The sequence below is a fragment of the Microcaecilia unicolor genome, chromosome 9, assembly GCF_901765095.1.
Source record: "Microcaecilia unicolor chromosome 9, aMicUni1.1, whole genome shotgun sequence".
In the NCBI taxonomy this organism is placed as follows: Eukaryota; Metazoa; Chordata; class Amphibia; order Gymnophiona; family Siphonopidae; genus Microcaecilia; species Microcaecilia unicolor.
In genome coordinates, this window is record NC_044039.1 from 105,275,391 (window position 1) to 105,288,036 (window position 12,646).

The following is a 12,646-nucleotide window of genomic DNA, read 5'->3' on the forward strand; positions in this document are numbered from 1 at the left end:
AGCTTGGGCATAGCTTTCTTGTTAGTTTGTATACGGCTTTACTAGTTTTCTTGTGTTTAGCTTTCTGGTTTTCCCGTGTGTGTTTTCCTTTGCTTCTGGAGCTTCAGCCCTAGTCCTGTCCGCTGCCAGTACTCCTTGCTACTGGAGCTCCAGCCATAGTCTTGCTACTTGACCTGACCATTGCTTGAATCTGACTACTCTCTGCCTGCTGTCTGACCTGACCGCTGCCTGTACCCAGATATTCTCTGCTTGCTGCTTGACCTGACCATTGCCTCAATCTGACTACTCTCTGCCTGCTGCCTGACCAGACTCCTGCCTGAACCCGGATATTCTCTGCCTGTGGCCAGAACTATTGCCGGAACCCGGACATTCCCTGCCTGTCTGCCTTGCTTTCGCCTAGGTGCCTGGGGGCACTTCTGTATCCTGATTCTTATTGTTCCTGCTTGCTAGTTCCAGTTCCGGTTTTCCTGTAAGCCCTGCTGGCTGCCCGAACCTGAGGGCTCAACCCTCAGGGAACGGTGGCTAAGCGTAGGTGAAGCCTAGGTCCAGTGTGTTCCTGTCCAGTGGGTTCCGGTCCCGTGTGTTCCAGTCCAGTGGGCTCCACTCCAGTGTGTACCAGTCCAGTGGGTTCCAGTCCAGTGCGCACCCGTCTGGTGTGTTCCAGTCTTGTGTATTCCAGGGCAGAACTCCAGTCCGGGGTTCCAGTCCAGCCTTGCCTCGTCTCTGCTTTGAAGGTGACCTTGCCTGCCACTGCCGCTCCATGGTAGTGGTCCAAGGGCTCACAAACCCAGTGCTTCCAGGGAAGAAGCCTGACACTCCGCTGTGAGTTTTCGATGCCATCAGGCGTGCACGGGATCAACAAACCGGGGCAGGTAACTGCTTTTTAATATATTTATAAATGATTTAGAGATGGGAGTAACTAGCGAGGTAATTAAATTTGCTGATGATACAAAGTTATTCAAAGTTGTTAAATCGCGACAGGATTGTGAAAAATTACAAGAGGACCTTACGAGACTGGGAGACTGGGCGGCTAAATGGCAGATGACGTTTAATGTGAGCAAGTGCAAGGTGATGCATGTGGGAAAAAAGAACCCGAATTATAGCTACGTCATGCAAGGTTCCACGTTAGGAGTTACGGACCAAGAAAGGGATCTGGGTGTCGTCGTCGATAATACACTGAAACCTTCTGCTCAGTGTGCTGCTGCGGCTAGGAAAGCGAATAGAATGTTGGGTATTATTAGGAAAGGTATGGAAAACAGGTGTGAGGATGTTATAATGCCCTTGTATCGCTCCATGGTGCGACCGCACCTAGAGTATTGTGTTCAATTCTGGTCGCCGCATCTCAAGAAAGATATAGTAGAATTGGAAAAGGTGCAGCGAAGGGCGACTAAAATGATAGTGGGGATGGGACGACTTCCCTATGAAGAAAGATTAAGGAGACTAGGGCTATTCAGCTTGGAGAAGAGACGGCTGAGGGGGAGACATGATAGAGGTATATAAAATAATGAGTGGAGTGGAACAGGTGGATGTGAAGCGTCTGTTCACGCTTTCCAAAAATACTAGGACTAGGGGGCATGCGATGAAACTACAGTGTATTAAATTTAAAACAAATCGGAGAAAATGTTTCTCCACCCAACGTATAATTAAACTCTGGAATTCGTTGCCGGAGAAAGTGGTGAAGGCGGTTAGCTTAGCAGAGTTTAAAAGGGGTTGGACGGTTTCCTAAAGGACAAGTCCATAAACCGCTACTAAATGGACTTGGAAAAAATCCACAATTCCAGGAATAACATGTATAGAATGTTTGTACGTTTGGGAAGCTTGTCAGGTGCCCTTGGCCTGGACTGGCCGCTGTCGTGGACAGGATGCTGGGCTCGATGGACCCTTGGTCTTTTCCCAGTATGGCATTACTTATGTACTTATGAAGGGACTATAAAACCGCGGAAGGAGAATTTGCTATGACTTGGCTGGAGTTAACAACTTAGGCAGCCATCACATTTGGTGATGTAACTTCCTCCAGCTCCAGTAACTTCAGACACTAAGAGAGAGGAAGTTTTTTCACAATCCGCAAGTGTTTTAAACATCTGCACATTTAATCACCTCACTCGTCGTTCCAATTTCCAGATCATTTATAAATACGTTAAATAGCACAGGTCCCAGTATAGATCCCTGCGGCACTCCACTATTCATTCTCCTCCACTGAGAAAAATAACCATTTAATCCTACCCTCTGTCTTCTGTCCACACTGCCTCCTATACCATGACTTTCTCATTTTCTCTGGAGTCTCATGAGGAATTTTATCAAAAGCTTTCTGAAAATCTAGATACACTATATCAACCGGATTACCTTTATCCACATGTTTATTCACACCTTCAAAGAAATGAAGCAAACTGTTGAGGAAAGACTTCCCTTGGCTGAACCCATGCTAACTGTCCCATTAAACCATGTTTGTTTATATGTTCTGTAATTTTATTCTTTATAATTAATTGTTTCCACTATTTTGCCTGGCTCTGAATTCAGACCGGTAGGTCTGTAATTTCCCGGATCACCACTTGAACCCTTTTTAAAAATCAGTATTACATTGGCCACCCTCCATTCTTCAGGTATACATGGACGATTTTAACAGGTTACAGATCACTAACAGATGATCAGCAATTTCATGTTTAAGTTCTTTCAGTATTCTGCGGTGTATGCCATCCAGTCCAGATGATTTATCACTCGTATTGATTTGGCTCAGTATGTCTTCCTGGCTCACCGAGATGTTTCAGTTCTTCCATATCTTCACCCTTGAAATGGTACTGGTAGATCTCTTACATCTTCGTCCATAAAGACTGAAGCAAAGAATTCATTCATTCTCTCTGCTATGGCCTTGTCCTCCCTGAGTGCCCCTATTGCTCCTCATGATCCAATGGCAATGTCACTTCAGGGCCTCTGTCTGTGGCAGTGCCTGCAAGCCAGTCAGTGCACCTCACCTGATATACATGTGTTCCCAGAAATCAACAGTAGGGCACAGCTCTTGAAGGCCAACCGAGGACCACTGGGTGACACCATTTCAGAGGCCTCTGTCCGTGACGGTGCCTGCAAGACAGCACACCTCTGAGGTAAAGGTGCTCCCCTCTACTTTCTCTCTCAAACTGTTTGCCGATTTCATTTGTGAAATCTTTAGATTAATTGGTCCTTCTACTTTTTTGTTTTCCTCTCTCTTATCATATTAATGGCGTTCCTTTCTATTTCATTTTAGCTGTACACTGCCTTGCTAGTGCTTAGCAAAGAGGGTATAGCAAGATCAATAAACTATTAACCATTCATGCTCAGAAGTTTTAAAGGTAAATCTGAGTTCTGAGAGAACTACTCCACTTCCATACCATCAGAGTACATCATCTGCTAGTATGATTGATTGACCTTACTTGTTAATGGGAGATACAATTCTTTGCATCTTTGCTATTTCTACACCAGCCATTTTGATGTGCGTGGCACACATTACTACACACATTGGTATCTTGATTATTCTATGGAGTGTGTGATGTCACTGATGATGTGAAAACCAATAGAGTAATCACATGCAGTATGTGTAAATGGGAGTGGAGTAGCCTAATGGTTACAGCAACGCACTGAGAGCAAGTTCAAATCCCACTACTGCCTCTTGTGATTGTGGGAAAGTCACTTAACCCTCCACTGCATCAGATACAGACTCAGAACGTAAGCCGTCTGCGGATAAGAAAATACCTACTATATCTGAATGTAACACACCCTGAGCTATGAGAAAGGTGTGGGCTAAATCCAAATCCCTTTAAAAATCAACTGCTGGACTACAAAATTGGATAAACTGTGAATTTTAATATTACATTGTAGATCACACACAATATGGCTTGATACAAGGTGAAATTTGATCTTAATTATTAAATTTCCTTTCCATAAGTCCAGACCTATGAGTTTTGTCTACCCATCAGCAGATGGAGGCAGAGACTTCGAGCCTGATGACATCAGTATAACAGGTTGTGCAGCCAGGAACATTTCAATATGCTAAAGCCAAAGCTACTCAAAAGAGAAACCAAAACATCACCCTCCCAATGGATCAACCAGATCCAGTGGCGAGCTGTGACTGTGAAGGAGACACCCTTGGCCAAAGCCCAAAGCAGATCATAAAGAAAATCCACCAAGTAAGAAAACCCCGACTCCAGGGCCAACAAGAAACTAACAAACTCAACTGCGGAAGAGGCCTTTTGAACCCACGAAAGGCAGCCACGTGCTGCTTACGACCCACATACAGATGCCTGAAGACTGAGTGCCGCCACCTCAAAATACAATTTGAGGGAAGACTCCAACTTATGGTCCTATGGGTCTTTAAGAGCTATTCCCCCCCCTCCACTGGAAGCGTGATCTTTTTAGTGACCGCAGTGACCAGGGAATCTACTGTGGGGAGTCTTAAGGACTCCAAATCCAATTCAGGAAGAGCGTAAAAGCGTGACATCGCCCATGCCACCCTCAGGCCAGTCTCTGGCATGTCCTATTGTGTGGAAACGAGGGCTTTCATAGCCTCAAGAGGCTTTTGGTCCCTGACATGATAGAAGGGGTGCACGGGGGGCCGACCTCAAAAACTGGGGAAGAAATATTTAACATTTCAAGCGCCCGAACAATAAGGGTAGGAAGCTCGTCTTTCAGAAAAAGATGCACCGCAGTGGGGTCATCTCCCTCCTATGGTGGCAGTTCACCTTCATCCAAGGAATCCGAGGCCCCAGTAGGGGAATTCCCAGTGAGAAGTCATCTACATCTGAGACAACAGAGACCACATACAAATCAAGAGAGACCCAAACCGGGGTCTCTTAAGCAAAGGGGGATGTTGACAATGCAGTGTTTCAGATGCAGGAGACAAATCAGAAAGCTGGGAAGCACCTGAGTGCTTCAACAAAAAGGCTTTGTGCGTCAGAAGCACAAATTCTGGGGAAAACGGGACACTATTTTCCCTGCACACACAGACGGCCCCTCCCTCATGCTACAGATTCTTCCAGGGCTGCAAAAAGCTCACCCTGTGGCTGCTCCACTGCTACGTGCAAAGACTGCAGAGGCAGGGGAAAAAATTGTGCCTGCAGGCGCTGAAGGAGAGTCCAAGATTCCCGCCAAAATGGAACACGGTGCTACCGACTGATCACCTGAATCCGGGTTCCCCCCCCCCCCCCCGCCAAACGCGGCAAATCTAACACAGCTTATTGCGAACAAGAACTGCACCCTCCAGAAGACTCTCTGGCTCCCACACCAAGAGCAGCGCTTCACGGCTTCAGACGCCGACATTCTGAAGAGAAAACAACCCCCTGTGCCAGTCCAAGCGCTGAACAGTGCTCCTTCACTTGGTCCTGTTTCTTTTGTTTTGATTCATGAGGCAGGAGAGCCAGCTGGAGACAGAAATCCAGTGACAAGGCAGTGAAATACCGAGGGGGGGGGGGGGGTCGGTGAGGGAGGAGGAAGGGAGGAACCTGGCACCACCAGGTATACCCTGAACACCCAAGGCAGGGAACCTCAACCCACAATCCAGGCTCTACTGAACCCAAGGGACGGGCCAGGAGCCAGATCAACCAGAGCTGCACGTTATGTACCCTTAACCTGCTAAATAGAGAGAATACTAGTTAAGCTGGTTGAACGTATGCTGAACCTCTGAAGTTCTATCTCCACCTGCTGGCAGAGGGACATAACCCACAAGTCTCTGGATTGATCTGAGGGATGCTATGGATTAGCCCTTGATGTGCTCGGTTAATAGACAATATATAAGGAAAAATTATGTCCTACCTGATAATTTTCTTTCCTATAGTAGCAGCAGATGAATCCAGAAACTAGTAGGTTGTATCAGTCTACGAGCAGGTGGCGATAAAGAATAGGGCTGATTCTGAATATTTTTGTTATTTAATAAATTGATATTTCTCTTGTCGATCTGCTCTTTTGTGTTTACATCACCAAGCAGAACAGGAGATAACACAAACTGCAAACCTTCCTCACAAAGTAAAAGATCAATATGCATGAAACAGGTTTATCTGCTTTGTTTGTGTTTTTCGGTTTTTGCTGGGTTTTTTTTTTTGCTTTTTTTTTGTAAATACTGTACCTGAGAAATTTATCTTGAGGGAAAGAACAGAGCGTGGCAGAACAAATGGGAGGGATCCTGGATTCATCTGCTGCTACTAAAGGAAAGAAAATTATCAGGTAAGACATAATTTTTCCTTCCATAGCGTCAGCAGCAAATGAATCCAGAAACTGGTGGGATGTACGAAAGCAATCCCCTATCTAGGGTGGGAAGCTGCCGCTCACCGTGACAGAACCACCGGCGGCTACCTGGACTGTAGAATGTGCTGAAAAAGAATGATGCGATGCTCTAAAGGTGACCCGACAAAACTCCTCCAAGGAAAGAACACCGATCTCTACCCAGTATGCCAACTGCATCAGAATCAAAGGAGTCCACCATTCCTCAGAGACTATACCTGCCCAAAAGAATGCTGAAGCCACCGTTTCCCACAGTCACCGAGCTGTAGTCGCTAGACGCAGCATGAGAAGAAGATCCCAAGAACAGAAAGACATGTTCAGAAAACTGGAGGCAGACTCTGCGAACCTCAGTCTGAGCTGATCAACTCAGGGGAAAAAACTTGTTCCTGCAAAAACGAGGTAAGAGAAAACAAAAACGACCTGCAACAGACAGACGGAAATGTCTACACAGGTACCCCAAACTCCGAAGTACGGAGGGAAGGGACTCATGGAGCCTGGAACTCCGAGGCTCCATGAGCCAAGCCATAGCCATCAAAAAGACCATCTGCAGGGAAGATCCTGCCAGGAGTGAAATGCCATGGGGCTCAACCGGAGTCCTCTGCACCACCCCCAGCACGAAATCCAAGTTCCAGTACAGTAACAGAAAGTGCAATAGAGGCACGAGATGAAGCATGTCTCGTAGAAACCGCCCCAACTCTGAATGCGTTGCTAAGGAAGAGCCCTCAAGGTTGGACCCCGGAGAAAAAACGCCAACGCCACAAGCAGAACCGGGAAAAAAATGTAGGTTCGTCCTGTCTGCAAGTCATCCAGCAGACAGCCAACAGAAGAGCCACAGAAACCCGCAAGGGCGACCAAGTGTTATCCACACACTGCGCCTGAAAAAGACTGCTACCCACGGGAAAAAGCTGTAGAAACCAAGCGCTGCAGTCCAAAGCCACATGGCTATCACCACAACAGGATAGCCCTGCCACAATCCTGAGCTCTAGAGCCAAGCCATAAGACTAAAGCGAGAGGGATCCACTGTCAGCACTGGTCACTAGAACCGAAGATCCGGACTATGGGACACCGAAAGGCTTGCTCCCGAGAAGCTGAGTCAAATCCGCATACACAGGATGGTGTGACCAATCTGAAGCCACCAAAAACTCCAGACTCAGTGCCGAATGATCCAGAGGACTCCCTCTATCAAGGGCAACAGAGGAAAAATGAAACGAAGTGCCAACACTGGCCAAGGCTGTAGAAGGGCATCCAGCCCAGTGAAGCCAAGTCCCTTCTTGCTCCGAAGAACTAGGCCAACTTGGGGGGATTCTAGAGTGCCAACAGATCAAACCGCAGGGAACCCCCGGTCTGAGAAAACCGGGAAATGTCTCCAACACATCCAGGCGACAAGATGACAACTGAGAAAAACCAAGAGAAGAAAGCTCTGACCCACAAGGGTCTCGCCAAGAAGCTGAACAAGGACTCTCTGGCAGTTTAGAAGTCCACTCACTAGAAGACTAAAAACATGCTGTGCATACCTCCCTGACGGCACAAGTAAGGCACCACCATTGTGATGCCCAAAAGAAGGAGAACTGCCTGACCTTCCAGGAACTCTTGAAAGCCCGCAATGCATATATCACCGCTTCCAGCACCAGAAAACTGAAGGACCACCTCGCAGCCGTCATCAACCATCACTCCTGGGCAGATCAGTGGAGAAAAAAGAAGCACCTTACCCTGCACGGGTGGCATCCCTGACGACCACCATTCGCTGTGCATAACGGCGTGCTTTGCCGGTAATGGTGTGCAAAGCCACTAGTTCATGCAGTGCTATGTCTGAGGTAGACAAGGAAGGAGGCGCTGGAGGTCCTTGCACATCAGTATCTACTTGCGCAGAAGCGAAAACTGCAGTGTGCGCAAGAGCGCTCATGCCCAGAGCACCACCTCTAGAGTGGCTGCCCTGGATTCCAGCACCGGAAACGTAAACTCAGGCCTGAAGACTTGGCCATCTAAAGAGACTGCATACCAGAGAAAAGAGTATCATCCCACAGCCTTCCGGCTAGAAGACCCACCCTTGCACTATTCGACACGCAGCCCCAAAAAGTGCAGCAACCATCAAAAGGCTGATCCCCTTCCCCGTACTAGTCAGAGGGAGAGAGAACCCAGTTGGAGGCCAGGCGACTCTTGTTCCAACTAGCGTGAAAGAGCCAATTGTCGAGGTAAGGGTGCAATCTGACCCCTTCCAGCCACAGACAAGTCGCCACCACCACCATAACTGTGAAAAACGTGCGAAGATTTGAAGTAATCCAAAAACCAAGGAACAAAACAGAAAAGGATGTCCCAGGATCGAAAAGCGGAGGACAAATAGGTAAGTACAAAGAGGCTCTCAAGAGATCTACAGCTTCCAGAAAACTCCCAGTTGCAGACCAACCATCACTATTTCAACGAGTCCTTGTGGAAAAGGCATATTGGCAGGAATTTGATGAACTACTGGAAATTGAGTACTGAATAGGCGGAACCTCTTCCAAGGTCCCACAAGAAAAGAGGTACCAACCTGTGTGCCTCTTAGACAGTAGCACTGTTTCCATAGCCCCTCTCGAGGAGGGCCCTAACTAACCATTGATCACTATTCGCTTGGCGACTGAGGCATACTGCTACTCCAAGAAGGAATCCCTGACAGATGTCAAGAACTCTAACCAGAAACAGGCACAGAAAGGCTCTATAATCCAGAGGTCTGAAATGACCTTGTTCCACGCTAGAAGAAAAAAAAAAAAAGGACAGCCGACCTCCTAGTCGACCCACCGAGAGGACAGATGCCCCATAGTAGCGAGGAACTCCCTCCAAGCCACCACCCCTGCAGACCCCTTAGCACTACGAGAGGAAGGCCGCACCCGGAAAGTGCTCATAGAAGGGAGTTCAGAATATCGACCTGAACAGAACCGACAGGCCAAAGTCAGGGAACCTACAGGGCATGAGCTGCAGCAAGTAGCATGGCTTGTATTCAACTGACAGAAATTTTGTCGAGGCATAAAATCCATGCAGAACTGTAATATCAAGCGTGGCTCGTACTCAACTGACATACAGAATAATGCACTGAGTCAGGAGATGAGGCTTGAGCTACCACCTACAGTCAGGCTCGAACTGAACCGACATGGATATTTCACTAAGGAGATGTGGCTTGAGCCATTACCTGTAGTGTGGCTCATACAGAAATTTTACTCAGTCAGGAGACGTGGCTTGAACCATAACCTGCACAGTGGCTCATACAGAGATTTCACTCAGTCAGGAAACATGTCTAGAGCCATAACCTGTAGTGTAGCTCTGGCCACCTACAGCTCCAAATAGTTACTAGCAAAGCCAGAGCAAAAACCTCAGATGAACGCTCTAAAGCAGCCTCCAAACGCCAGCCCTGCACATCCAGAGGTACCACTCTACCTACCCCTGGAAGAGTTACCCTTTTTTTTGTTTTGTTATTGCCGTCACCAGAGCGCCCACATAAGGAAAAGAAATTTGGCAAAATAGAAAGCGCTCACAGGGTAGAGAAAAGTAATAGGCCTCTCCACCAAAAAACCCTTATCAGAAGTGGACCACTGCTCTGAAATTAAACCCTGAATGGTGAAAAGAAAAACAGCCTAGAAGGCACCTGAGAGGTGCCAACCGAAGACTGACTGTAGCTGCCGTCTGCGTCCGAGAGTCAGTTAAATCAACGACTCCCAGGAAACCAAAATGAGAGAGACAACTGATCTTACGTGAGAAGAAAATCCGAACGCCAAGGGGTCAAGCTGTTCCTGTAGAGGGGCTGTCTTCCTCCCACTCAGAAGCCAAAAGACCAAAAAGGTTCCTCCGAGCCCACCATCCTAGAAAGGGAAGGGAAAAGGGTCCAAATGACCCCCCTTCTGACATGAAGGCCATGTTCCCACGTCTCTGTGGGAGGTCCACCAAATGGACTGCGGCAGCTGGAGAAGCTCCTCAAAGCCTAAGCCTGGGGAACCTGAGGCAACAATGCCGGGAGAGCCTGGAGGCAGGCCTGCTTAAACAAAGAAGCCGGAAAAAGAATAAAAATCAGAGGAGAACAAATCGCCAGTCTTCTCTGCTCTCGCTGCCACCACCGGAACACCCCATGAGGCCGGAGCACCATACTGGAGCCACTGCCTGCCAAGTTCACCAGAGACGCGATGAAGGAGAAACAGCTGAGAGGCACTATCCTTGCATTCGCAGGAAAATGGTGTGTCGGTCAGAACACCTCCGCGTAGGAAAACTCTCCATGCAGAGGGACAGCGAAGTGCCATTAGCTCCCACGCTGTTCCTACCTGCAGCGCTGAACAGGCCTGAAGCAGATCACTTCGTTCCACATCAGGAACAGTGTAAAACTGTTCCCGTCTCCATAGTGTTGTCTGTAAACACGGACCGCAGGGTCCGAAGGAGGGAAAAGACAAACACACTCACCTCAAAAAGAAAGGCGCTTTGACCCCAGTAAGGGTCCAGGAGGAGTCCAACGGCACTCCTAGCTCGCAAGATCCGTCCAGGCACAGGTTCCTGTCAACCTAAATAGGCTGTTGTCTCCTTTTTTTTTTTTTTATGACTTAAAACATTGCATCAGTGCTGGCTTTTATTTTTTCCTGAGGAAGGCAAAAGCATCTTAGAGAAAGAGACCCGACAAACAAGTATGCCTTCAAAGCTGGCACCACTAGCCACGCACCCCCAGGCTCAACTGGCCAAGATGGCCCAGGAGCCTTTCCCAATGGTCGAATTCAGGAGCTGGAGGAAATCCGTCACCACCTGCTGGAAACAGAGATATACTGAAGGAATGGGTGCTGGATGTCCAGGGTCACTGCCTTCTTTCAGTGTTCTCTATCTCCATCTGCTGGTAGACAGATACAACCCACCAGTTTCAGGATTCATCTGCTGCTGATGCAATGGAATGGTCTTTTTAAAAAAATCAAACATATAAATGGCGAGTGACCGTACTCACTCGCAAATGCGCAGTAGAGACCTTCTCTGCCCCGCCCCCATGTCAATACGTGATGACGGGGGGCGGAACACAGAGGGTCTGTACTGCGCATTGCTGAGGGAGAGACACCGCCGTCTAACGCTCCCCCCACCCGAGTCGCCGCCGCCACCCACCTTCTACCCGGTCGAGCCCTCGCTCCACTATTGAAACAGCGAGGGTCCGGGAACGCAGCACTGAACTCTGCTGAGCTGCCGACATCGCCCTTCCTTCTTCTTCTCTGCCTCTGTCCCGCCCTCGACGACGTTACGTCACACGAGGGCGGGACAGACAGAGAAGAAGAACGAAGGCCGACGTCGGCAGCTCAGCAGAGCTCAGTGCTGCGTTCCCGGACCCTCGCTGTTTCAATAGAGGAGCGAGGGCCCGGCCGGGTGGAAGGTGGGTGGTGACGGCTCGGTGGGGGGGGGGGGGGGGCGCAAGCGCGGGGGGGGAGGGGCAGCGGTGAACTCGGTGGTGGGGGCGGGCCTTTCAACCCCCCCTTCCTATAATAGCCCGTTTTTACGGGCTCAAAGTCTAGTGGGAATATAAGGTGATATTAATTTAGCTCAATAAAATGTACTTTTTGATTAGCTTTTAGATGCCAAAACCTCATTCCTTAAGAAGTCAATAGCTAGTCAAAATAAGGTCATTAACCTTTAAAACAGACTAACAAAGCTACCACATTATTTTATACAATGTAGTGGCAGTGACATTCAAATTGAAATAACTTCTCCACTTATTCAGTTCATTTCATTTCAGCTCTAGAAGAATCTGTACCAATAAAACTAACACTGAAGTGGCATACATACCTTTCTTGTTTTAATGCATATTCTAACATTTTTATTCTTCTTACTAAATCCTTCTTCAAATTTTCTTGACCCTTTCTCTCTCCTTGTAAAAATGCTATTCGAGCCTAAGGAAAAAAAAAAAAAAAAAAGGAAAAAAAGTTATTTTCCTCTTTCACTTCCCATATACTTGGCTAACAAATATCTTGTCTTTAGTTTCAAACATCCTTTCATTCTTGTATTTATATTAATTGTCTTGTAATGCTGCTTCTTAATTTGTTATGTAGGCCGCATTGAATCTGAACATTTTTGGGAAAAAGCGGGGGGTAGAAATGCCATAAATAAATAAATGTAAGACCCATGGTCAGGTGCACCGCTTTTTCTATATGGCAGTGCAGAGGCAAGAAGGGCAGGTGTCAATTTTCAATGACAAGGAATTTGTGCTGTGCAGAGAGAAAAAAATAAAATGGAATTATTAGCCAGGAGCAGAAAAACACATTACATTTGGGATACTTGAAAAAAGAAAATCTAAACAGAAAAAGCGACAAGCAGCACTGAATGGACAACTTTATGGAGCAGTAGTTCCCAACATGTGGTCCATGAGACAGAGGGGTCCACAAATCAGAGAAGAGAAAAAGACCTTTCATGCTGCTATCAT

The 12,646-nt window shown here is 47.6% G+C and overlaps 1 protein-coding gene across 3 annotated transcripts in view; it reads right to left on the bottom strand.

The window, feature by feature from the left end:
* STRN3 (striatin 3) overlaps positions 1-12,646 on the bottom strand; it is a 309,869-nt gene that overhangs the window by 274,188 nt on the left and 23,035 nt on the right. For all 3 annotated transcript variants that reach the window (XM_030215282.1, XM_030215281.1, XM_030215280.1), the window contains exon 2: positions 12,013-12,116. In XM_030215282.1, coding sequence (XP_030071142.1) covers positions 12,013-12,116 — 104 coding nt within the window. The remainder of the gene's footprint in view (positions 1-12,012; positions 12,117-12,646) is intronic.